Raw genomic sequence first — 26,500 nt, 5'->3', positions numbered from 1 at the left:
ACATTGCTTTACAAAGTTGTTGAGCACAGGTCATGAGTTGTAGCACTAGCTAGCCAGTGTTGTTTGAATTTGCCATGTTTACTCTGTACAACAAGAATTCAGAGGGGTTGAAGAGATGAACCTACTTCTTCTGGAATGTTATCATACAAAAGAATGCAAGCACACGACTAATTACTCCAGTTGCTACAAGAAGGCCTAAACATTGATACCAACGGTTGAGATCATAGCCACTCTTATAGAGTGCACCACATCGACTTATTAACCAAACTCCAGCATATCTGCATAGCAGAGAAATCCACTTAAGAAATCAACACAAAAACTCTCTATAGATGAAAAAAAGGTTTTAAGTACTTACTATACATAGCAAGAAAAGACATTCTTATTCATTAAATACTTAGTTTCTTAATAATTGCATTAAAAATGTAGTTGTGTAACTATTAATGTTTCTTTTTATCTGTCATTGTCACATTTTAGTACATTATTAGATCAATGTATCTGAGTACGAAAATTCAAGAATATAAAAAAAAAAAGTAAGGACAAAAGGAATGGAGTAAGATATTTGAATAAAGTCCAAGTATACCTTTTGGCATTTGATATAACAAATGCTTCAAGAGCCCACCTTGCGTAGCATATGTCTGCCACAAAGCGGATGAATCCATTATTCTCAGAATTTTCATAGGTTGCGATGAGTGTCAAAACTACTGGAAGCAATGCAGACCACTGCATGATACACAAATTTTCTTGTCAACATGATAGCAAGACATTAGGAGAAACTTTTAGTGTACTTATATTGTTTCCTATAGTAAGTCAATATATACCCTTTCACTATTGGATGCGAATCTATTCTACGTGGATCCTGCATTTGGTCCAATAGTGAAAGGGTACATGTCAGTTAGGCGTACGAAGCCAGAAGAGTAAAAAGATCGTAATGCTAACCAGCTGGGCTGGACCAGGTTCAAGGAAGATTGCTAACACATAAGCTATGCCAGTAACACAGTACACCAAACATAGCAGAACAGCATAGTTGGCTTGAAAAGAAGATCTTGGATTGTTGAAGAAATAGAACATGGAGAGATACATCAGAGGTTTGATGAGTGTACTGAAATGATCAACTGTGTCCTTTGAAAGAAAATATGCAAGGCTGCTCATGCCAGAAGCACTCTCCCTCCAATAGTGCAACTTATCCAAGGAGAAGGATCTCAAAGCCGCGATCTTCGAAAGGAGTGCTGAAAGCAAAACATTATCAGATGACAAAGAAGCATTTTGGTTTGCATAACAGGTAAGGAGATTTGCTTTTGATGACACTCACATACTGCTATTACTGTGTATGTATAACCAGTTGCTCCAAATGATTCATCACTCATTTTGGCTAGTGTTCCTAGGCAAAGTCCTGCTAGAAGCAAGATCATAAAGTCCACGGCAAGTGATCTAGCTTCTCGTAGCCGCTGCTTACCAACTCTGCAGAAATAATAACAGATCAAATTCAGGTTCAATGGATGTATATTATTTCACTGAAATGTTGTTCTTCTTTTTGTAACTTACCTCCCAAGAAAGTACTTGTATTGGGTGAATGATCCAGGTGTCTTCCTATTGGACAAATCATGTGAAGTCAAGAATTTATAACTGAAATTGTCCCTCTTCATCTCAACACTGGCCTTCACATCCTGCCAAAGTTCTCCAGCAAAAGATGGACCAGCATTGTTATCTGGAGTGGAAGCTGCTACACTTGGTGAACCAGTATTGTTAGTAGACATTCCTTCAATGAGTTCAAGCATATCCATCGGCACAGGGTAGCCGTTATGAAGCATCCATCTAACAGGTAGTTGTTTCTGGCTCACTCCTGACCCTGCTGGTATCTTTATGATTCCTTCTAAAATGTCAATGTAGTAATCCGGAGGGTTGACGCGGTCAGGGACAACAATTCCCAAGCCGGAAAAGTACTCTTCCACCTTGTTCACTGGTCCATGATACACTGTAAGTCCTCCTTTAGCTAGCAATATAAAGTCATCAAACATCCTGAACAATGTGTAACTGCAGATCACCAAAAGAAAACCATAAAAAAATGAGAGTATGCAACTGTTAGAACTAATTGATTTGATTATGCAGCTCATGAACTCATAATGTTAAACTATGTTCAAACAACACTACTATTTGGCAAAGTTCTTGAGATTACCTAGGTTGGTGAAGGACCATACATATGTTAACTCCTTCAAGGGCTTCACGTCTAAGAGCTCTAAGAAGTAACTGAGATGATGAACTGTCCAAACCAGAAGTGGGTTCATCTAAAATTAGAAGTGAAGGTTCCATCACCATTTCGAGTCCAACATTTACTCTTTTCCTCTGTCCTCCGGAGATTCCTCTCTTCTCCACCGTACCAACCATAGAGTCCCTAATTGCCTGCAAACCCAGAGCCTCGATGACTCTTTCAACCACTAAGACTTTCTCCTCTTTTGGTAGATCAGCCGCGAGCCTACATTGACATTAAAATGTAGTTGGTGGAAAAAAAAAGGGAGAGAGGATGCTTCATGAGCAAGAAATGCATTCAACAAGGACCATTCAATGTAGACCTTCTAATCTGAATGGCATGTGAATAAGAACAGCTAAACAGCTGTTTCTTCATAAATTCTCGAGTTAACTCATAAATTCTTGCAGGTTCTTACAAGTTTACGTCCACAAATTGAGTATGCAGGATTTACTATTCATGGAATGCCTTTTTCTTTCCTTTTTTTTCTGATTTGTCTTCGAAAACTTTTGACTATAAGCTGTTTTGAAGAAACATCTTTAAATGCAAAAATTAATGGTAGAACTCATCACAAACTATTTTGTAATGGAATGCAATGATGAGTGGACTGATCATAATCCAACAATTTCTCAAAGATTAAAAGTGATTGATATATGATATACCTGCATCTGGCACTGAACCACAGATTTTCCTCCACTGTCAAATTTCCATGAACAATATCATCTTGTGGCACAAATCCAATGATTTTCTTGTACGACCGAATTGGCGATTCCTGGCCGTTTACAAGAACTTGACCAGTTGTGGTGCATCCAGCCGCTTTCCCAGTCAAAGCAGAAAGAAATGTTGTCTTGCCGGCCCCAGATGGTCCCATAACTGCTGAAACCCGGCCGGGAAACAATTTACCTGTCACACTTCTTAATAGGTGTTTGTTTTTTCCTTTCAAAGTGAGTGTTAAATCTTTAAATGCAACCTCAATGGTAGGCCTTTTCCTTATCTCAATCTCATTAGCCATTGAGATAACTCCAGAGAAGGTCATGTTCTTCATTTGTTCCTGTAAGGCCTTCTCTTTCTCAATCTGATTATATGCATACTTGAACACTTGACTCTGAGTATGCAATTGCTTACCCTTTGGTGCTTGCTTCTTAACATTCTTATCCCCTATCTGAATATTAAAACCTTCTTGGCTATCAGGATCTTCCTCAATGTCACTTATTATCTTGCTGAGGTTGCTCTTGTCCTTTTTCTTTGCTTTTGCAGGGGCAGAAGGTGGTAAGGTTCCTGATCCCTTGTTAGTCTTTTGGCGCGAAAATGTTCGCGACAAACTCGATTGCAGACCTACTGCGTGCTTCTTGGCTATGTCTTTTGCTGATTTCCATTTTTCTCGTGCTTGTGTTTCTCTCACGTGTGCTGCAGCCCTTTCTCTTGATTTCGCTTGTCTTCTTTCTCGAGTTGCAAGAACTTGATCAGAACAGTTATATATGATAATGAGCATGAAACACACTCCAGCCTACATTCACAATTTGAACAAGGTAAAATTCTACATCACTTTCCATAGACTCTAAATTCATTTGATGTCACATAAAGCATGCAACCAAAAGAATTCATATGATTATATGTGTAAAGTTTACTTACAAAGACCAGGACACCATATGCAGTAATATTCTGGTTTTCTGATTTAGGTTCACATGTTGCCAAAGTGAAACATCCTGGGGAAGATACAAAATCAAGAAAAAAAAGTTATATATAAAAAGAAATGGTTAGTGAATGTTCATACACACTCAGAAAATGGTAGTATCTTCAACACAATAATTAGGCATGTTGCATGCATTTACCCAACATTTTATGACACACCTAATACTACTTGAGAAAATAATGAGAATGGAACATAGAAGAACATGACTAAATATGATAACTTTAACTCAAAAGAAATGAGATCAGATAAAAAGGCAGGGAAATCATACTCTCTTGAGCAGTAGAACCTGTTCTGCAGTAATACCTGCAATTAGTACATGAAAGAATTCTCATTTTCACAACAATGTAAGAACACATATCAAAGAGAAACTATACATACACGGTTATAGAAACAGAAACCAAACAAATGGTGTAGAAAGAAAGAAGTAGAAGTTGAGTGATAATAATGAAAATATACCCCTTATTGCAATCATTTTTTATGATATTAGATGGACAGAATGCTCCTGGAGCACAAAAAACCTCTGCACTGCTTCTAATATCAGCCCAAATATCTGCTCCCCCACAAGAATGGGTTAACTTTCCAGGAGGTATCTGATAACGATATCTGCATTATTGATTCTGCTGATAAATATTAAAGTATGCCAAAAAAAAAAAGGAGAAAGAAGAAGCAGTGAAAGTGTAACTAAAAGGGAAGCACTTACGGTTGACATACTCCACTTGTTGCGTTCAGAGTTCCACGTGGACAATAAGCTCCCAATGGACAAGCTTTAAAACAAAAAATATATTAAAAAATGAAAACAAAATTAAGATAATAGAAAATAACATTGTCATAAAATTACTTTTTCCAAAAAGTGTAAGCAGGTAAGAGATGATACATACATGATTATACCTCTAATATGAATGATTATATCTTTAACAAAAATCAAATTTAATGGTTACAAACAGACAGATACATATTATGTTAAGCAGTTTAGTTTCAACCATTATTTTTATGTGAGTAGTTATGGAGAGACTTACGTATCATGCAAGTAAGACCAGGAGGGCAAAAGAAACCTTCACAACAAGGTTGGCAATCTGAATTTCTAACAGGTATGTCCTTCTGGGTGCTGTTAAGCTCTACTTTCTCATTAGCCTTACATGCCCATCCAGGCTCACACCCATTTAGCCACGTGCTCGTATTGCAGTTCACATTCGGGTTCACAAACCTTTTGTTGCTTTTAACCAGTGATGAATACATTTCAAGCTCTGAACCTATGCACATGCGCTGTGTAATATCTCCTGATGAATGGTAACAACAACATAACACACCATGCAAATCTATATATATAGAATCAAACCCAAAAAGAAAGTAGTACTTGAAACGAATCTATAAGATTAGATTCAACAATGCTACGTGTACAGCAAAATCAGCCTCCAAAACTAGCCACTAGTATAAAATATATATTGAAATACAAATACATAAATACAATGGCGACTGATTTTAGTGACTGATTTTGGCGTACAAATAACATTTTTGGATTAGATTATATTCTCACATAGACACATACCTTGTAAATTTTTGGCACAGTTGGTCAGAAAAGAGAGATCACCGGAGAAATTGAAGGCACCATCCCAATCTCGGTCCCTGAATTAATTAAGATTGTGTTACATTATTTGAATGATCAATCAAAAGAACAACACATACAGAAATGAATGAAGGTAGGAATGAGAATACAGACGCATCCACAATGCAAAATCCCAAGTGTTTCCTGATTGAATCCTTGAAGACGTTGGTGTAACTACCCATGCTTTTGTACATTTCCTGTGCAAATAACTGAACTGCAGCTTCATTGGGGAGGCCGGTGCCTCCGCCGGCCGCGGCGCCACCACCGGGGGCTGTTTGAGAAGACGCTGGCCCCACAATGCAGCTCAATACAACAACAATTGTAACAAAGTTAACCTTCTTCCCTAATATCTCTATGTTCATCATAATTCTAATTAATCACAAAAAAGGATCTATTTATTATTTGTTAGTATTGCTATTATTATTTACAATGTTGTTGTTTTTGATGATGATGATGAGATCACAACAAAAGGGTGAAGAAACTCATAGGAATTACACATTGTGAAAGTGTGTTGAGGAACAATGGAGGGAGAGAGAGAGAGAGAGAGGTATTCGCATTTTCCAAAGAAGAAATAATTAATGGCGGCGAGTGTGTGGTGGGGGAGCAGCATGCATTTGCTTTCTTTCTTGTGCCTTTAATTAAAATGGAACGTAGAAATTGGCCATGAAATAATAATGGTTGAATAATGATGAAAACAACAAACATGCATGCATGCATGCATCAATGCTTATTCTTGCATTGTAAATAGCCTTGTCTTCCAATCACGACACGTGTCAAACATTTAGTACCATGCTCTCAAAATCAAATGCCTCCAACCTCGCATAGCTTATATTTTTTTTTGGAAACTCATATACATTCGACTTTACGTGAAGTTGATAACTGAGAGCGGTTGAATAATTTGATTGATTTGACTGATTTGACTAAATTTTTATATAACGATTCTCAATTATCAACTTTACATGAAGTTGACTGCACCTGAATTTTTACTCTTTTTTTTCCCAATAATTTCATTTTTAACATTATATACTTAGGATTATTTAATAATTGTAATATATTCACAATATTAAATTTAATCAGATTTTTTCTATATATTTACCTGCTTATGAATAATAAATTATAAATCATTGTGTTTCACCATGAAAATCTAAAAACAAATATTTAGAAGTTAATTATGCGAGTGTGAATCCTTCCATTTTATTAAGATTACAAGATGTTCTTGTAAATGATGATAATACTAAATATATAGGCAGTGATTTCAAATCTAAAATTTAAGCATATTTTTTCACTAATTTATATAAGGTAGAGTTTTTTTTTCTTTTTTGAGGTGATAGTGTTAAAGCTTGTAATACATTTTATACATCTAAATTTTTTTGTTAATTAAGTCGTCTAAGACATAATATAATAAAAATCAATTATGACTACCATTATTTTAAATTTTATTGTTTAATTTAATTACACTTAATTTATAAAAGACTAATTAAATGTGTAGTATTATTCTATAAAAATATTTGATAACAAAAAAAATTACCAAAAATAGTCAGAATTTATCTTATTTAATATTTATTAATTATTGTACATTCATTAATTATTAAACAATTGATAAATACTAAATAAGATAAATTCGGATTATTTTTTATTAATTTCAACTTTAATTCCAAAAATGATTAGTTGTTTGTTTTTTAGATTCGAATTTAAGAGTACAATTAAAATTATTGAATTTATCAACGCCTTTATTTGCATGAATATTTAATCAAATAATAATTTGATGTTTTCACATATTTATATATTCTTTAAGAAAATAAAATAAAAACTATTCTATTGTTTTCTTAGTTTTAGACCATTGTCTACGAAAAACAACATTATGAATGAAAAAAGACGAGAATTCAAAGAATTATATGCAACATATAATATTGAGTGAATACTTCATCCGGCCCCTGACAATAATCTCGAAAGAACAACGAAGTTTTTAAGAAAAAAAAAACACTCAATCTGGCGTCTGTTATTTTTTTGGGACACTGATTAGCCTGTGTGAAAAAAAAAAACAACATTAACTTTTTTTTTTGACAAAGGGACCTCGTTGTTCTTTCGAAGTAATTGTCAGGGGTTGTTAAGGACTTTGTTGTTTTTTGAGGTAATTGTCAGAGGTTGTTTTGAGTTTTATTCTATAATGGGAGACACTTAGATAAAGATGTCAAAAACGTTTTTTTAATATTTTTTAAAAATTAAAATTTAACACATATAATTAATTAAATTATATTATTTTTATTAAAATTAGACTGGACAAATCAGTTTAGTAAAAAAATTAATAAATTAAATTTTAAATCGGTATAAATTAATATTTTTTATAAAAAATTACTACAATATCCCTATTATAAAACACAACTAAAATATTCCTATTTTATATATATATATATATATTAATTTTAAAAATTTTAAATTCTAACCCTATAACAATAGAGAAGAAAAGGGCTAGAATTTAGAATTCTCAAAATTAATATATAATAAGAGCATTTTAGTCATTTTATATAATAGGGGTATTGTAGTCATTTTAATAAAAATAATATTATTTTAGACGGATTCAAAATTTGATTCACTATTTTTCGGTCAAATTAATTTATTTAATCTGATTTTGATAAACATAACATAATTTAAGTGATTATAAGTATTAAACTTTAATTATTAAAAATATCTTTAAAAAAATATATTTTCTACGTCTTTATGAGAGTATCCCTTCTATAATATTCTATGATTGACCGACTTAATTTGAGTAATAAAATTAAAAAGGGATATTTACACTTGAAAAAACAATAATAAGAAGCACAAAAATAAAGATCTTTCCAAAAGTTGGAAATTAAAAGGAAAAAAAGGCTAACTTAATTTCCTTTTATATTTATTTATTTATTTTTTTAATAAATTATTACATATAAAAAATAAAATTTAATTTCTCAATATTTATTTAAACGGATAAATTGAGCCAATCACTCAACCAATACTACAGCAGATTCCAATAATACTGACAATTTTTTTTTTTTTTGCTATTTTGTGATGGTTTCGAAAACAGTCGCTAATTTTCCGCACGCTTATGTTGTAGTGCAAACAATTTACTTTTCCATTTATGTATTTGGTCTCAGCTGAAGCTCTTGATCATTGCTTGGATCACTGCAATTTCATTGGCAGAAAACCCTACACCAAGGTTTGCAAGAACATCATACTCCAACCACCCAGTGTCACCACCACCATTTTTCACACCTTGATTATCATTGGTGTTCGATGATGATGATGGTGGTGGCACTATACTTTTGCCGCCAGTTGCAGCGGCTATGGAAGGTTCGGCGTGGCGCAAGAGCCACTCAATTGTGTCACCATGAGTCTTGTGCCCTAGCTCGCGCGTGAGCTGGAACACGCGCGCAGCACATAACGGTGGCAACAGAATGCGACTTTCTCTTCCATTAACCTTTCTGTGACGATCTTTATTATTAATATTATTATTATTATTGATGCTAACCTTATGAGGGGGTGGGGTATTATTAGAAGAAAACTTCATGAATTTTGGTTTTGTTATTACTACTTTTTGTTTCTTATGTTTTTGTGTGTGTGTCCTTGGATCATTCAATATATAAAAGGGTTCTTATATAGTAGTCTTATTCTCCCTTGAAGCAACGGTTCATTAATAAATAAAAAGAACTATTTATTGTTCAAAATATTCAAAGTCAATCTGAGGTTGATCGAATACTCTAATAAATGGTAGACTCATTGATTACTGTTACATATCATGCAATGCAAGTGATTAAATGAGTATGACCAATTGAGCATATTAGGGCCATTAAAAGTAAATATATAGAGTAAACATCCAATAGGTTTTTTTTGTCTATTTTCACAAAAAATAAAACGATTTGTATCCAATAAAAAGATACTTTGGTATTATTTAACTTATTTTTTATCAGAAAAATTGTATTATCTCAAAATAAAGAGATTGATAGTCGAAATGTTTCTTTTTTTTTATAGAAATTGCTTTGTCATTCGTAAAAATGGACAATGCTTACAGATTTACCTATCTTATTCCTTAAACACACATGTTAAGTTTATAAATTAAATTTGTTTATTAAAAATATAAAAAATTAAGTTTTTAATATATTTATTAAATAAAAATATTTAAAATTTCTCATTAATAATAAATTTATCATGTAACTTAAAGACATATATTAGTTAAACCTATATTTTATTAATCAAAATCAACTAAATTAGTCTAATAGTTTATGACATAATAAAAAATAATTAAAAAAATAATAGACACATAAAAAAAAGGAAAAAAAAGACTTGATTCAATTTAATTATAAAAATAACTTATTTAACCATATTTCTATAAAATAAAATAATATACTTTATTGGTCACCAACTTAGCTATTTATATAAAATATATATTATAATATAATATAATATATATATATATATATATATATATATATATATATATATAATGACTAATCTAATAACTACTTTTTTTATTCAATAGTGTCTTTGTTTTAATTTTTTCTTCTATTTCTAGTTTTTAGTATTTCATGATTAAGCACTAAAGAAAACAAAAAGTTATAATGAAGAATAAAAATTGAAACATGACCCTAATATACTTATTACTATTTATTTAGACCAAAATATCTCTTACTCTCTTATTTAAAAAAATTACTAGTGTTTTCAAGTAAATTTGTTATTCTAATTCATATAGGAACTTGTTTGTTGAATAAATAACTAAATTAACAAAATAATAGATGAACAATAGTTAAGAATTTGAATTATTATTGTAGAAAACATTTTTAAAAATATGGATTGATTATTAACCAAAAAAGTTAATTTATACCTATCTTTCTTCATAACTAATTATTACTAATTTGATTTTTTATTGTTATAGTCTCTCTCATCTTTTATTTTGAGATTTCATAGAGTGCATTTATTTAGATTTTTTTAATTACTATTTAAAATGACCCATTCAAACACACCCTTAAATCTTTCACTAGTTTAGTAGAAATATAAATATGTTTTAGAGAAAGTGTAGATACAAAAGCAAATAATATATTTATATTGTACAATAAAATTTGAATTCTGTCTAACTACAACTAAAAATAATAAAATAAAAATAAGAGAATTTATTTTTTATTATAAATTACATAATCAAGTTAACTCTTTTTTCTTTTCCTGTTAACTAAATCTTGGACCCTATCAAATGGTAGAAGCTAATAGAAACTCAATTTAGTATAGATCAGAATAGGTTTACCAATAAAACCTTGCCTCATTGCACTTTTATCAATATGAAAATGAAGCAAGGCAGATCAAGTAGAGTGATTCCATAGTAGTCATTGCACTTTGTCAATTGCCATGAGACATATTCGGATACAATCATATATTAGTGCAAATAAATTTGACATATATTTGATATTCACAAAAAAATATTATATTAGTATAAATAAATTTAATTATTCGTTTAGTACAGGATTAATTACTATTATATATAGTAATTTAATAATTAATTTTTAGATATGATAATCGTATTTTTTAAAATTTAATTTTAATATACTGTTAGTGTAAAACAATTTTACACATATATTTAATTACGTAATATCACATTATAAAAAATAATTATTATTTTTATTAAATATGTGAATAATCATTAAAAAAAATATAATTATATAATTATATAAAATATTTTATATTTTTAGTCCATTAAAATTAAACTAATTTTTATTGGCATAATATGATGGACCCAAAAGTAAAAGGGTTGTTAATCCGAAATCCGACCCGGATGAGAAAAAGGGCCTTGGAGAAATCTGGAGAGAGAGGAATGTTCTGGAAACTGAGATTTGGTATCCATAAAGCAGCAGGCCCAAGCCCTAACTTTTGTGTTCACTTTCCAGTTTCAGACACTCTTCTTATCCATTCCTCACCCAACACACACACACACACACACACACTAAGTCGTTAGCATCAATGGCCTCCGCAAACGCTCTCTCCTCCGCCTCCCTCCTTCGCTCTTCTAACCGCCAGGTACCATACCATCTAACTAACTAACTAACTAACTATTACAACAACTCTTAACTACCTCCTCACACTTTCCAATGTGAATATTTCTTTTTCAGAGTTTAAGCAGCAACAGGAGGCTGAACCACCAAAACAATGGCAGAGTCAATTACCGTCGCTTCTCCGTCAGAGCCTCCGCCAAGGAGATTGCCTTCGACCAGAGCTCACGCGCCGCCATTCAAGCCGGTATCGATAAGCTCGCCGACGCCGTTGGTCTCACCCTCGGTCCCAGGGGTACGTACAATCCTGCTTAATTTTATTTCATTTCTCGTTCGTTTTTGCATTTTAGATTTGAATCGTGTAATTTCAAGCTCCTCTTAGAGGGACTGGTTTGATTTATAAGAATTTACAACGATGCTGAGATTTCGGAACTGTATTTGCCTATTTGGTTATTTTTGAAGGGAGGAATGTTGTGTTGGATGAGTTTGGAAACCCTAGAGTTGTTAACGATGGTGTCACCATTGCTCGCGCTATTGAGCTCCCTGATGCCATGGAGAACGCCGGAGCTGCTCTCATTAGGGAGGTATGCGAGGGATGGTTTCAATTTTTTCAATTGTAAAAATCTGATAATGGTTTGGTTATTTTGGTGTTAATGACGATGATGATTATTGATGTGTGGCGAAATTGTGTGGACAAGGTTGCTAGCAAGACTAATGACTCAGCTGGCGATGGGACAACGACTGCTTCGGTTCTTGCTAGGGAGATAATTAAGCTTGGACTGCTCAGTGTGACCTCTGGTGCTAACCCTGTGTCTCTCAAGAGAGGAATTGATAAAACTGTTCAGGGTTTGATTGAGGAGCTTGAGAAGAAGTCCAGGGCTGTCAAAGGAGGAGATGACATCAAAGGTGTTATATGCTATACCATTTCTCTAGGAATGTTTGTTTTACCTTGAGGTTTGGTAGACTAATGATGGTTTATTGGTCTGGTAATGGAACAGCCGTTGCTTCTATCTCCGCGGGAAATGATGAGTTGATTGGGCAAATGATTGCTGAGGCAATTGACAAGGTTGGACCGGATGGCGTGCTATCCATCGAGTCTTCATCTTCATTTGAGACTACTGTTGAAGTTGAAGAAGGAATGGAGGTATAACTTTTCTGCTGTGGTTAACGGATTGCTTCTTTTCCACTCTGTAGGGAATCGTGATGAATTTATATTCACGTTGTAATTCTTATTATTTTGCATTATGTGATACAGATTGACAGAGGGTATATCTCCCCTCAATTTGTTACAAACCCTGAGAAGTCGATTGTTGAATTCGAGAATGCGAGAGTCTTGATTACAGATCAGAAGATTTCGGCAATTAAGGATATAATTCCGCTGTTGGAGAAAACAACTCAATTGAGAGCTCCCTTGCTTATCATCGCCGAGGATGTCACTGGGGAGGCTTTGGCTACCCTTGTTGTGAATAAGCTGCGGGGCATTCTTAATGTTGCTGCCATCAAAGCTCCCGGTTTTGGTGAGCGCAGAAAGGCCCTACTTCAAGACATTGCTATATTGACAGGTAGGTGAAATTCTCGTCTGTACTTGATTGGATACATAGCACATCATTTGTAATGGATTTGAAATGAAATCAAATGACCAATCTCAGTTGAAAATAGGTTAATATTGTTAAAAATTTAGTCTGGTGTATGGTGTATTTGAAAAAATTTAGTCTGGTGTATGGTGTATTTGAGTGCAAGGTGTATTGATTTGTCAAGTTAATCCCCGAGTTCTATTAAATTGTTAAGTATATATGATCATGAGATGGGAATTATGACAACGATGTCGCTGACAAGTTGATTTTGTGCCTTCAATTACCAGGTGCTGAGTTCCAAGCCTCTGATCTGGGATTACTTGTTGAGAACACCTCAGTTGAGCAGCTTGGTATCGCTCGCAAAGTAACCATCTCCAAGGATTCTACAACTATGATTGCTGATGCTGCATCAAAAGATGAGTTGCAAGCTAGGGTTGCACAACTAAAGAAGGAGCTGTCAGAGACAGATTCAGTTTATGATACAGAGAAATTATCAGAGAGAATCGCCAAGTTGTCTGGTGGAGTTGCAGTCATCAAGGTCGGTGCTGCCACAGAGACTGAACTTGAGGACCGTAAGCTCCGTATTGAGGATGCCAAGAATGCAACCTTTGCTGCCATTGAGGAAGGTATTGTTCCCGGCGGAGGCACCGCATTGGTTCACCTTTCTGATTTTGTACCTGCAATCAAGGACAAGCTTGAAGATGCTGATGAAAGATTAGGAGCTGACATTGTTCAGAAGGTGAGAATGCTGACAAGCTACATACATAAAGCTATAATCTTCTTTGTCCTGCATAATGCACATGTTCCATTATTATGATAACACACCAAGTCCAACTATAAAACAGATATAGAAACCTCCTACATAAATTCCTTGTCTATTTCAGGTTACAATACACTTTAACAATAAACAATATAACCCTGAGTTTTCTCCAAGTTACAAGTTGATCTGATAACTGTTGAAAATTTTAATATTGTAGGCATTGGTAGCACCTGCATCATTGATTGCTCAAAATGCTGGTATAGAAGGTGAAGTAGTGGTGGAGAAGATAAAGAACAGTGAATGGGAGGTCGGTTACAATGCCATGACAGACAAATATGAGAATTTGGTGGAGGCTGGAGTCATTGACCCTGCAAAGGTGACAAGGTGTGCTTTGCAGAATGCTGCTTCAGTTGCTGGAATGGTTTTGACCACACAGGCCATTGTTGTTGAGAAGCCTAAGCCCAAGGCACCTGTTGCTGCTCCTCCTCAAGGCCTCACTGTTTGATTTATCTATTACTCTTTCAAGGTATTGTCATTACAATGTTACGGCAAAGAACAGTTTTGTGTAGAAAATGGTAAGAGCCCAAGTTTATGAACGAATGTTGAATTGAAAACAAAAGAATCGTAGTTGTAAGAATTATTGTTAGATTATGTTTGGATTGGCGGATAAGAGGTAGTGTTGATTGAGTTCTAAATATGTTTCACGAGTGAAATAAGAGTTATTTTCCTCCGTTAACGTCCAAGAATTAGTTCTACTTCACCATACATCGTGCTAATTTTTAACATTCATGCATGTATGAAAATTTTTCGAAAATATTGTGAACTTCATGATTGAGGCTATTCACATTGTAAAGTATAGTTCGGTTCAACATTATTGGTAATGTTAAATTGAGACATTCGCTCAGAAGTTTCTGACTCAGAACCATACTATGAAGTGCCAAAGATCTTGATTTTTTTTTACCCTTAAATAATCTAATACGCGTTAATCCAAAAAAAAAAAGAAGTCCTATACGCGGTGGAATCATATCATCATCATCACTATATATGCACGTATTACTACTTTAAATTGGTTTTTGAAATTTTTTTAATTAAATTTATTTTTTAAAAAATTTTAAATTGGTCAAATTAATTTTTGTCACTTTTTTTTTCATAGTCAAAGTTTATTTATATGGCATATTAAATAATATTATAATATATACTTAATAATTTTAATTGATTGTTAATATGATATTTATAAAATGAGGTTAAATTAATTTTAAATTGAAGTATTTTAATGTTTTAAAATTTTTTTAATTTAAAATTTTAATTTGATTTAATCGTATAAATTTATTATGTTAGTAAATTTTAACGTTCTCAGTAATAAAAATGACAAAAAAAAAACTAATATAACTAAAATTTAACTAATGTAACTAAATTATAATTTTTAAAAGAGAAATTTAATTAAAATAATATCTTTCGAAATTTTTAAAAATATCTTACTATCTTTTCACTTCTTCTCGATGTGGTAGGTTAGTTTTTCCTTCGTCTTACAAAAATCAATAAATATGCTCTATTAAGCAAAGAACTACTTTTAAAATAATAATAAACTTAAATAAGTTTTTGTTTTTATAAAATACCTCTTTGTCATTAGTTTTCTCCGAAAGTTAATTGCCGATGTGGACCAACATTAGAAACTATATTTCATAATTATCAACGACTTATTTAAATCATAATAATATTAAAAAACTACATGGCATTGCTACGGGAGTACCGGGGTTTTAACATGGGAAGCATAATAAAAAAAATTCCGCTAGCGAAATCATAGACTATTGAATTAGCAAATGAATATTTTAAAGATCAAATTTTTAACTTTTTGAATTTATAATTTTAATATTATGTCATAATACCATTTATTTCAAAAGTTTTAAATGATGAAAAAAAGTAATAGTAATGGTTATATCTCTAATATTCTCTAAACTTCTATTGTACATATTGTACAAATATTTTATTGACTACTCATATTTTTCCAATAAAAATTGACAAATAGAAAGAACCGCCATAATATGTTATCCAACTATGCTATATCCTATGTATGTATACATTAAAATAAATTATTAAAATCAGTTACTAATATATAATACATATTAAATATTAAAAATAAATTAAATTATATAATATATTTATTTATATAAATATATTAATAAGTGATTTTAATAACTAATTTCAGCTCTCTTCCTTTCCGTAAAGCAAAGTCAAATTAGCATGCTGATTCTTTTGGTGGATGAATGCATCACATATATACACATTTTCATTCTAATGAGTAATGACAAACATCTTCTAGAGGAGAATCCGAAAATTCAATATCATTATATCAACCTACTATACTTCAAAACTACTTGCCGTGCATAAAAGTTCATTGCGGGAAAAATTCCCTCTTGAGAATGACTCATACGGTAAGAAAAGAGTTGATACCTTTTAAGAGAGCTTCTCAACATGAGTCGGATTATAGATTATTCATAGAAATAGAAATAGAAATGATGTTTATACTATTTTGTTTATATATTTTTTTACATTTTTTATGGTATAAACGACTAATTTCTTTATCTTCTCTCATTTTTTATCAATTACTTTTAATATGGTGTAAAAAAAACATTAATGTATCATTCCTCGTTCAAAGATTCTTTAAATAGACATGTTTCTTTCTTTGGAAGTAGTAAACGATATACTCCTCAATAAATGTTGGTCAACCTTTTAGGTAGATCCGACTCACATGGTAAGAAGTTTAAGAAATTCTTGTTTTTTTTTTTTAAATGTATATTGTTTAATATTTACTACTTTCATTTTTTAGAAACTTAATTTTTTTGTTTAACCTTTTCAAGTTAAAAATATTATGTGTTTAAATTTATTAAATATTTATAGAAATATATTACGTACTTGCCGAAAAAAAAAGAAAAAAAAAAGCTAAAAACTACAACCATATAAACCATAGTTGTGAATGAAGGCATTAATGGTGTGCCAAAACCAAAATGCATAGTTTCTTTTTTTTTCTTTTTATTTTGTATTTTTTTATATTAAATATATTTATTTTTGGATAACAAGTTAATAATTATTAAATTTCGTTCAGATTTTTTTGTCATAGAAACTTTAATATTATGTAATAAAATCGCTTATTTTAAACATTTAAACCAATAAAAATATATGCATGAATGATTATATATCTCTAATATTTACTTTGATGCAAATTGGCAATAATGATATTTATCAGGTTTCGATTTCTTTCTATTTATTTATATGAAATTTTGAATAAAGAGCAAATTAAAGCATATATTTTTTAGCAGAAAATTGTAGGAAAAAAAGTTAGCTCAATATAATTTCTTGATCGCCACTTTAAAATTAAGGAAGGAAAAACAAAAACAAAAAAACTAGCATAGTATATGTATGCCAATAACTCAAGAATCAAAGTGAACACATGAAAAAAAAAAAAAAAAAGCATATGGGTTGTTACTTTGTTATGACTACATTATTTATTAAAGAAATGTTCAATGAGGGATACAAGTAACAAAGCTGCAAAATTCAACGGATGAAAGCTTATTGTAATGTGAATGTTTGAAAGCTTATTATAGGTTTTCAAACTTAAGAGTTAAGGTGGTGAATACTACATTCTCTACTAAAACATTCCATAAGTTATATATTTGTTGTATCTTATAATTATTGGTCCATGTGTTTTGGATTTGAATCTAAAGTTTGAATTTATTTTAGAGAATAAAGTGTGATCTTTCTATTCTTTATAGTTTTTCTTTTATATTTATTTTTTGTCCTATATATAAAATAAATGATAAGAGATCACACTTTACTCTCTAAAATGGAATTCAAACTTTAGAGGATTCATGTGTTTATATCAATTTCAGTCCTTTTATTTATCTCTATTCTCATCTTGGACCACAAAATAAACACCCTTGACCCCTTCACTACACCAAATTATATTACTTTTTACATCACTCACTAGATAGAATAGACATTTAATATGTCCATATTAGTCAACATCTAAATTGGTCTTAGAAAAATTTTGACCGAAAATTTTAATTTCTAATAAATTTTTATTTTTACAAAAATTTTGAGAATTATTTTTCTTTCAACAAATTAATTTTTTTTGGTAGCTTTTAATTAAATTTTTTAATAGGAATAAGTAAATCTCTAACAAATCTTATTATAAGATAACTAAGATAAATTAAATTCTTTTTAAAATATGTGGGATCGATTTGTTCGACAAGAATAATTTTATTTTAAAGATCTCTAAAAAATAGAAATTTATTAAAGACTAAAGTATTCAATCTAAAATTCTTTAAAATCAATTTTAACATTTATTCTAGTATTTAATTAAATACATATATAGAATTGGTAGCAACAAATATGTTATAGTCAAAATGGTTCTAAAAATTTCGTCAATTTAGTTTTTGAAAAGTTAACACATTAAATTAATCTTAAAAAAATATAATAATAAATTAAATTAATTTTTTTATTAATTAAATAATGATGTATCACGGAATAATTATATTTAGTATCATTATTTAATTGATGAAAGTATCAATCTGATACATAATTGTAAATTTTAAAAATTAATTTGAGACAATTGATAAATTAGAACAAACTTGTTCAGAGATTAATTTGACTAATGATCATATGTAAAAGTATTATTTTTAAAACAATTTAAATGAAAAAAATTAGTGAACCAATCTCAATTTCTGAATTAATAGCTCAGCCACTAGCAGTCTAGCAATCTAGCACTAGCTACTTACAACCCCCACCAATAATCATTTTCCAATCATGTATCAGATTCTTTACACTTTTTTTTTTCATTTTTGTCAATATATCCCACCATGAACGCAAAATATGCATCCACCAAATCAAATAAGGGATGATTCATAATGATGTGTAAAATGTCTTTTTGTAAAGACGTTTATGTGTTGTATTATTATTAGACGTATTAATAAATTGGTTATTTTTGAATTTTTTAACAAATTAAAATAAAACTATTTTTTTATAACAATAACAATAAATTTAATTTTTTTTTGGGGATCTAATTATATTTTTAAATTTTTAGGGATTTAAATGTTTGCAAAACAAAAAATTAGAAATATATTTGTCTTTTTATAAAAAAAATTAAAGATATTCGATTTAGATTGTGTAATTCGATTGGATCAATCGAGTCTAATAATTATAATACAGACAATTAAATTTATTATTGTTGCTATAATAAATTAATTTTTTTTTTGATTTATTAAAAAATAAATTATTAACTGACTTAATAAAAATGTCTAATAATAAAATAACATATATAAACATCTTTAAAAAAAATATTTTTAATATATTTATTATAGTGATCTCCATCAAATAAAAGCCCCTAATGCAGCGTTGAAGCATGAATATTTAATTATATATATGGCATCGAATTGAATTCCCCCCTTTCATATAAGATATAGCATCGTTGCATTTGCGAATAATAAGCTTCTTTTAACTTTAATTTAAACATTTTTATTTGTTAGTGATTGGGGTTTCACCTTTCTTGCTGCCTTGTTTGCAACTTTTTTTTTTCATTTTAATTTTGTTTATTGTTTTCATTTCCCATACTTCTTTTAGTTTTCTATTTATTAATTAGAGAAGGATCCACGTTTATGTCCTCCAATTTTAGCTGCTATTATATTTTTGCGATGGAAACATTCTTAAATTTTCAAATTTGGATTTGTCAAATGAAAAAAAGGAAAAAGTTAACATAATTGGGCAAGAATAAATTCCGAATAAATTCCGTACCAACCAATGATGGAGATTATTAATTATATGAAACACACTTTACAGTTACAAGTGGATGTATATTCTCATAAAAAGAATATATAAAAAAGCGAAAATTCACGTACAGTTATTTTTATGTAAAATTATTTATTGAGAATTATTAGATGATTTGATATATTTGACTAAATTATTATCGAACGACTCTTAAAACATATTTAAAAAGTATAGAATTAGAATTCTCTTGAGAAATTGAATTCTTATTTTTGTTTTGGAATATAAAAAAATATATAAATTTAAACTCTTTTGAGAATTTTAATTCTCATCTTCAATCCAAAAACAAATCAAATCAAAATAGACTTGATTTGTAAATCTAACCTAGTAAAATTTAAATTTAAAATTAAAATATTTAAATTAATTCTAACATAATTTAATTTTTTAAATATATCTATTTTTCTTTTTTTTTCTCTTTTCTTATTGGGAGTAGTATAGTAATATTTCATAGAAAAAGTATAGAAAATTAAGTGTGTAACAAGCTAAATATTAAACAACTCAATTAATTATAATTATTAATATACTACAAGAGAACCGGCTCTTAGCTGCGCCAAATTACCAGCGTTCTCAGAAAACACTGCAAGTCAACTGAGCTGTTGTAGTTCTTGTTACGTTCCCAGACTCCGCTCTAATTGACCTCAAATTGGTGGCTGTTTTGGACCCCAACTGCATCTAATAACCTGGTGGGGGAGGAGTTGTTCCATTAAAATACTCCCACCAAAATAATTTGGCACGTTTAACCTTTCTTCCTTTTAGTGCGAACCCTAACAGAGCAAAGGCGTCAATCGCTGGTCTCTTTTTTTCGCCGTCGTGACTCATCCCTCTGTCAGTCCCAGCCACCACGTCCGTGTCGTCGTTCTTCCCCTTGATTGGTCGCCTACCTCCGCTGTGTAGCTCCCGCGCCCGAAGATAAAGTGAAAAGGGAGTCTTCTCCTTCTTCTGTGCACATCGTGCCGTCGTCGGTGGACACTCCAACCATCCGTCTCGGTCTCATCGTTGGCAGCCCTCCCCCTTGCCCTTGCCCTGTTGTGCGTTGCCGATTGAACACTCTCTCCTCTCTCTCGTATGTTCCTCTCCCTTGTCCCCATTTAAATTCAAAATTTAAATAATTAAAAACTGATTAATTAAACCTAATTAAAAACTATAAACAACAATACACACAGATTCTCTCCCTCACCGTTAGGCCCTCTCCACCTTGGCCCTCATGCAAGACGACCTCAAGAAGTTCGCCACCGACAAAGCCATCGACTATGTCAAGTCCAGCATGGTCCTCGGCACCGGCTCCACAACCGCTTCGTCGTTGCCAAGCTCAGTCATCTCCTCTCCACAGGTCAACTCTCCAACATCATCGATCGGTGTCCCTACCTCCAACCACACTAAGAAACAGACACGATCTGTCGGAATTCCGTTCTCTGTTATCAACGACAATTCCTGCCTCGATCTCGTCATCGATGGCGCTGATGAGGTGGACCCAACCTCAACCTTGTAAAAGGCCGCGACGGTGCTCTTCTCTGTTGGAGGCCACCTTCGACAAGTTCATTGTGGTATGGTGGTCGATGAAACAAAGCTCGTGTTAGGACTCGGAGAAACGACCTTGCGATGCCGACGGAGGTGGTGCAATTTTGCGAAAAGTGGTGGAGTACGGGCTGTTTTTAAACAATTGCAAAAATATATAAAAATAAACATCCATTTAATATAAAAAAATATTCTAATACTCTACAAAAGAAATGTCCAGCTATAAGATTAAAAAAATCATATAATTCTTAAAAAATAGAAATATCCACATTTGTAATACAAAAAATTCGAATAATACATTAAAAAAACATCTATTTAGTATGAAAAAGAGAAATCATAATACTTAGCAGAAGAAACATCCATGTATATCAACTTACTTTTGTTAAAACGGGCTTCGAGATCTAATCCATTAGAAAGTTGACAGAAGTTGGCTGGACCCTAATTAGTTCCCTAGCAGAACTCTATTACATATACTTCAATCATTTTTTTCTGTTTATTTTTTTTCAAATTAAAAAATTGGTGTTAGAATTGAATTGCAAATCAATTCTTGCTAGAATTCAATTTAATTTCATCTCATCAAAATTTTTAAACATATTTTTTAATTATTAACTTCACATAAAAATAACTGTATGTGAATCTTTATCATAAAAAATAAAGCTTTTTGCTAGTGACATACATATAAAAAATAAAAATATAAAAATTATTTTAGTTAAAAAATTTTAATTACCTTTGGTATTTAAGTTTATAATTTAGAATTTAAAAATAAATATTTATTATTTAGAATTTATATTTTAAAATAAATAAAATAATTTTTAAAAAATAAACTAATATTAATTAAAAACAATTAGTTATCTAATATTATTCATAAAAAATATTTTAAAAAAGATTTTAAGGGTCAAATGTCAAGTTATATATACTCACTCTAAACTCTAAAGTATCTTTTACTTTTTTAATTTAAATTTTGAATTCTACTTCAAAAAACAGTTATTATTGGAACTATTTCAATGTTACAAGAAGATAAGGTATCTATATTTCAACATCAAAAGATTATATAAATGAATATCAATAGACTTTAATTACACTTTTGATTATTTCCAAAACCTTCCGTGTACGGTGAGTCAGTGAGTATTACTGGCACTGTCAAACTTATCAGATTTATAAAATCAGTTTTTTTTTTCCAGAAAAATATATCTTTTAAAAAATAATAGACGTTTAAAATTTTATCGTATATAGAATTTACCTTATAACAAATATACTATATTAAATTCAAAATTTGATACCATAATAAAAAACTATAATTTTATAAATTCTTAATAATTTTATTTGGATATATAGAAATTTTTACTGATTTTATATTTTGTACTGTAGTTTTTTTCATCAACTTTAATTTGTAGTTTTTTTTTTCAAAAAAAAAATTATAGAAGAGGTTCATGATTAACAAAATAAAGATTTCATAAACTGAAACGGAAGTAAAATATGGTCAGCAAAATTTGGAGTTAGGAATAAGTTGGCTTCAAAAATTGCAACAAGTTTGCAATATTTAATTTAAGATATTTTAAGTCAATTATTTGATGTGCCTAACTTTCGTAAGTCTTTTACTTTTGTTGACTAGAGGAAATGTTTACCATAACCTGTTCGAGTTTTCGTTATTCTTCCAATTTTCTTTCCTAAATTATCTTTTTTAATTTTAGAATTCTATGAAGAAATAATAAAACAAGAGACATAAGTTTTTTTTTTTTTTTAAATGTATCTTTGTTCTCAAGTTATGTATTTCCTTATTTTTAAATTAGAACAACAATAGGAACTCTTTGTGCCCTTTTTTAGATAATCATGCCACTTTTAGTTCTTTTAATAGGATTCCTAATGTGCTCTCCAAGAATTTCTATAGCCACTCTTTTAGGGTTCTTCTTTCTTTTTTCTAATCAATCTCACCCAATATATATCATTTTTTTTCTAAATCTAAATATATTATCTTATTTAAATCTAAATCTATTATCTTATCTATATTCTAATTTCATCCAAAGTCTTCGTGTTTACTATGAGTGTCCAAAATAGGAAAAAAATCTATCTTAAAGAATACTCTAATGATACTGCGACGATGGAGGGTGCCATCCTTCAAATGGTACCTATGAAGTCATGAAGCTACTAATTAAGAATTGTCAGAGTTTGGAGAGACCTCTGACAATCCACAATTTAAAAGAGATTTATAAATTCCACTCTCTTGAAGTTATTTTTCTCTGTAAAACCAAAAATCAACCTCGACAAGTGGAAGCAAAGTTTAAATCTTGTGATTTCAAATATCAGTTCATTGCGGATCCATCAGGAGTTGTCAATGGCCTTGCTTTAGTATGGAAGGAGAGATGCAATGTTTATATTATTAGTTATGACAACTTTTACATTGTGGCCTCAATGGTGAAAGTGGGCACTAATGTTTCTTGGAATATTATTGGAGTTCATTTGACCTCTCATGATTAAGGTAGGTGGGTACAGTATGAGACTCTTCAACCTATTATTCAAACATTTCAAGGACGAGTGATAATTAAGGTGGACAGGAGAGTGAAGTCAGCAGCTTCTATCGAAGCCTTTAATTCGTTTATTGATGACAGCTCTCTAATGGATATTATAATGGTAGGCAGACCATTTACATAGTCAAATCAGATGTCTAGTCCATATTTAATTCAGGAATGGCTTAACCGTGTGCTGGTTGATTCTGAGTGGCAGAAACTATTTCCTAATACTACTATTCTTCGGCTTTCTAAATCAGGTTATGATCATGCTCCTCTTCTCACTTATTTAAGCCCGAGAACAGAGAGAACTAAACGGTAATTTAAATTTTAAGAACGGTAGTGTTCTAATGATGAGGTAAGACAGATTGTGAATGAGATATGGAGGGAGAGAATAGAAGGCAGCCCCATGTTTATTTTATTTCAAAAATTTAAGAAATGTCGACACAGTCTTGTCTTATGACAGCAGTCTAATAGAACGAACTCTAAAGAGAAAAATTGATTCTCTTCAATCTCAATTAGAATAGTTTCGGACAGCAAGGGTTCATAGAGGTAATATCATCTCAGATTTACAAAGCAAACTAGAAAAGACTCTCTATAATGAAGAATTATATTGAAAGGAGAAGTCTAGGGTCAGATGGCTTCAAGCGAGAGATCAAAATACTAGTTATTTTCACCAGAAATTTTGTAACCGCACTCGTCGGAATAAAATATAGCACTTGACCAGAAACCATGGCGAATTACTTTCTTCAAATGCTGATATAGTGGCAGTGGCAGAATCTTATTTTAGAGATATTTTTTCCTCCTCTTGTCACAATGATCCAAGCCCATTATTCACTAACTTCAAGCCTAAGGTTACAACTTCCATGAATCGAAGGCTTAGACGTCCAGTTACTATAGAGGAAGTCAAACGAGCTACTTTCAGTGTTCACCCTTAGAGTACCTCAGGAGATGATGGAATAACAACTAAATTCTTTCAACATTACTGGGACATCGTTAGTGGTGATGTATTTCGGACAGTTAACGAGTTCTACCTGGGAGGTCACATATTGAAAAGTTTTAACCACACACAAATTTGTCTTATCCCAAAAGTCTCAGATGCTAAAGAAATGTCCCAGGTGAGATCCATTAGCCTTTTTTTATAGTTTATAAAATTATTTCTAAAGTCATAGTTCACAGACTTTAAAGAATGATGCATAAACTTATCATCCCTTCTCATAGTGTTTTTATTAAAGGCTGACTGATCTCTTATAATATTTTAATTGTTCATGAATGTATGCATTACCTCAAGAACAAAAAACAAGGTTTGGAACATGAGATGGTCCTTAAGTTGGATATGAGTAAGGCCTACGATAGAGTAGAGTGGAACTTTTTGTGGTTTATGTTGGAAAAAATAGGATTTGGTCCCCTTTGGATTATTTGGACTTGTGAATTAGTGATGACTGTTTCTTATTCTGTGATTGTGGAAGGACAACCCTATGATTTTTTCAAACCACAAAGAGGTCTCCGCTAAGAGATCCTCTTTCTCCCTATCTTTTCTTTTTTTGTGCAGAAGGTCTCTCTTTCTTGCTACACAAAGCAAAACAAAATAGTCTCATTGAGGACATTCAGATTAACAGGCATTGTCCTAAGGTCAATCATCTTCTATTTGCGGACGACTCTATTCTTTTTTATAAGGCTAATTCAACTGTTTATGGAAATATCTTTGATTTATTAATTACGTACGAGTGCTTCAGTGGTAAGAAAGTTAATCATGGCAAATCTGTAATTTTTTTCAGTCATAACATTCCTCTTGATTCTCGTACTTATCTAATTGTCTCCTTAAACATTTTACACATAGGAGCTCAAGATAAATATCTTGGGCTGCCATCTGTTATTAATAGATCAAAGAGAGTCACTTTTAACATGGTTAAGAAGAAGGTATGGAAAAGAATTCAAGATTGGAAGCGTAACCTATTGTCTACTGGAAAAAAAATTAGTTTTATTAAAGACAATTGGGTAGGTCATTCTGATTTATACTCTCTCCTGCTTCAAATTACCAGACAGTCTAATCTCCGATATTCACTCTTTATTGACTCAATTTTGGTGGGGTCAAAAAAGAAATGAAAGGCGACTGGCCTGGATCAGCTGGGACACTATGACCTGCCCAAGAAAGGAAGGAGGTATTGGTTTTAAAGACCTTAAGGCTCAAAATATTGCTCTGTTAGAAAAATAGTATTGGAGAATAGCAACACATTCTAATTCTCTACTGGTCAGAATTTACAGAGGTAAATATTTTAGAAACGAAAATATTCTAAATGCAGAACCTGAAACACTCCTTTCTTGGGGATGGAGAAGTGTTTTGCAAGGTAGAAATGTGGTGGAGAAGGGACTTACCTGGAGAATAGGTAACGGTATAAACATTCGTACATTCGATGACCTATGGTTGCCTCCCCCATATTCATTTGTTGTGCCAATAAATGTTCAACACTCGGCCATTGTTGCTCCCAGAGTAAAATACCTGATTATTGAAGAAAGAATTTGGAATCAACCGTTAATTATAGAGATCTTTTCAAGTGATATTTCAACTAGAATTCTATCTTTAAAAATTGAAGGTGGAGATGACACTTTCCAATGGACACTGAACAAACAAAAGAAGTATGATACAATATCAGGTTATAGAGTGGCGTACCTATTCTTACGCCCTCCGCTTGAACTATGTCCAACCCATATGCAGTAAAAAATCCTCTACATGAACCTTTGGAAGATAAAGCTCCCTCACAAAATTAAACTGTTTATTTGGAA

The 26,500-nt window shown here is 31.3% G+C and overlaps 3 protein-coding genes across 3 annotated transcripts; 1 reads left to right on the top strand and 2 right to left on the bottom strand.

Annotated features, from left to right (window-relative positions):
- Positions 1–121: 121 nt before the first annotated feature.
- On the bottom strand, positions 122–5,903 carry LOC130969042 (ABC transporter G family member 28). The gene is made up of 14 exons (XM_057894600.1): positions 5,653–5,903; positions 5,482–5,558; positions 4,952–5,212; positions 4,636–4,699; positions 4,392–4,538; positions 4,204–4,238; positions 3,875–3,948; positions 2,905–3,749; positions 2,174–2,470; positions 1,543–2,031; positions 1,310–1,458; positions 937–1,226; positions 581–720; positions 122–278 (listed from the first exon to the last, which is right to left on the bottom strand). The coding sequence occupies exons 1-14, from the start codon at positions 5,901–5,903 to the stop codon at positions 122–124; spliced, it is 3,276 nt and encodes a 1,091-aa protein (XP_057750583.1).
- A 2,762-nt stretch (positions 5,904–8,665) lies between these two features.
- On the bottom strand, positions 8,666–9,082 carry LOC130969026 (transcription factor TCP20-like). Its single transcript, XM_057894581.1, has one exon. It carries the CDS (start codon positions 9,080–9,082, stop codon positions 8,666–8,668), a length of 417 nt encoding a protein of 138 aa, XP_057750564.1.
- A 2,349-nt stretch (positions 9,083–11,431) lies between these two features.
- Positions 11,432–14,616, top strand: LOC130968666 (ruBisCO large subunit-binding protein subunit alpha). Its single transcript, XM_057894060.1, has 8 exons — positions 11,432–11,574; positions 11,667–11,841; positions 12,009–12,130; positions 12,245–12,452; positions 12,545–12,690; positions 12,802–13,108; positions 13,408–13,859; positions 14,098–14,616. Exons 1-8 carry the CDS (start codon positions 11,518–11,520, stop codon positions 14,383–14,385), a joined length of 1,755 nt encoding a protein of 584 aa, XP_057750043.1. The 5' UTR covers positions 11,432–11,517; the 3' UTR covers positions 14,386–14,616.
- Positions 14,617–26,500: the final 11,884 nt, after the last annotated feature.

Source organism: Arachis stenosperma, chromosome 3, assembly GCF_014773155.1.
Source record: "Arachis stenosperma cultivar V10309 chromosome 3, arast.V10309.gnm1.PFL2, whole genome shotgun sequence".
Classification (NCBI taxonomy): Eukaryota; Viridiplantae; Streptophyta; class Magnoliopsida; order Fabales; family Fabaceae; genus Arachis; species Arachis stenosperma.
Note: the sequence above shows the minus strand (reverse complement) of the source record. Positions and strands in the feature narration are given on the sequence as shown.

Bases quoted from the DNA above. Each gene is read 5' to 3' on its own strand.
- LOC130969042 (XM_057894600.1), bottom strand. From the start codon at position 5,903: ATGATGAACATAGAGATATTAGGGAAGAAGGTTAACTTTGTTACAATT. The intron at 4,539-4,635 runs GTAAGTGCTTCC...TCAATAATGCAG, and splicing joins ACAAGTGGAGTATGTCAACC to ATATCGTTATCAGATACCTC. The intron at 1,459-1,542 runs GTAAGTTACAAA...TTATTTCTGCAG, and splicing joins TACAAGTACTTTCTTGGGAG to AGTTGGTAAGCAGCGGCTAC.
- LOC130969026 (XM_057894581.1), bottom strand. From the start codon at position 9,082: ATGAAGTTTTCTTCTAATAATACCCCACCCCCTCATAAGGTTAGCATC.
- LOC130968666 (XM_057894060.1), top strand. From the start codon at position 11,518: ATGGCCTCCGCAAACGCTCTCTCCTCCGCCTCCCTCCTTCGCTCTTCT. The intron at 11,842-12,008 runs GTACGTACAATC...TTATTTTTGAAG, and splicing joins TCTCACCCTCGGTCCCAGGG to GGAGGAATGTTGTGTTGGAT. The intron at 12,691-12,801 runs GTATAACTTTTC...TATGTGATACAG, and splicing joins AAGTTGAAGAAGGAATGGAG to ATTGACAGAGGGTATATCTC.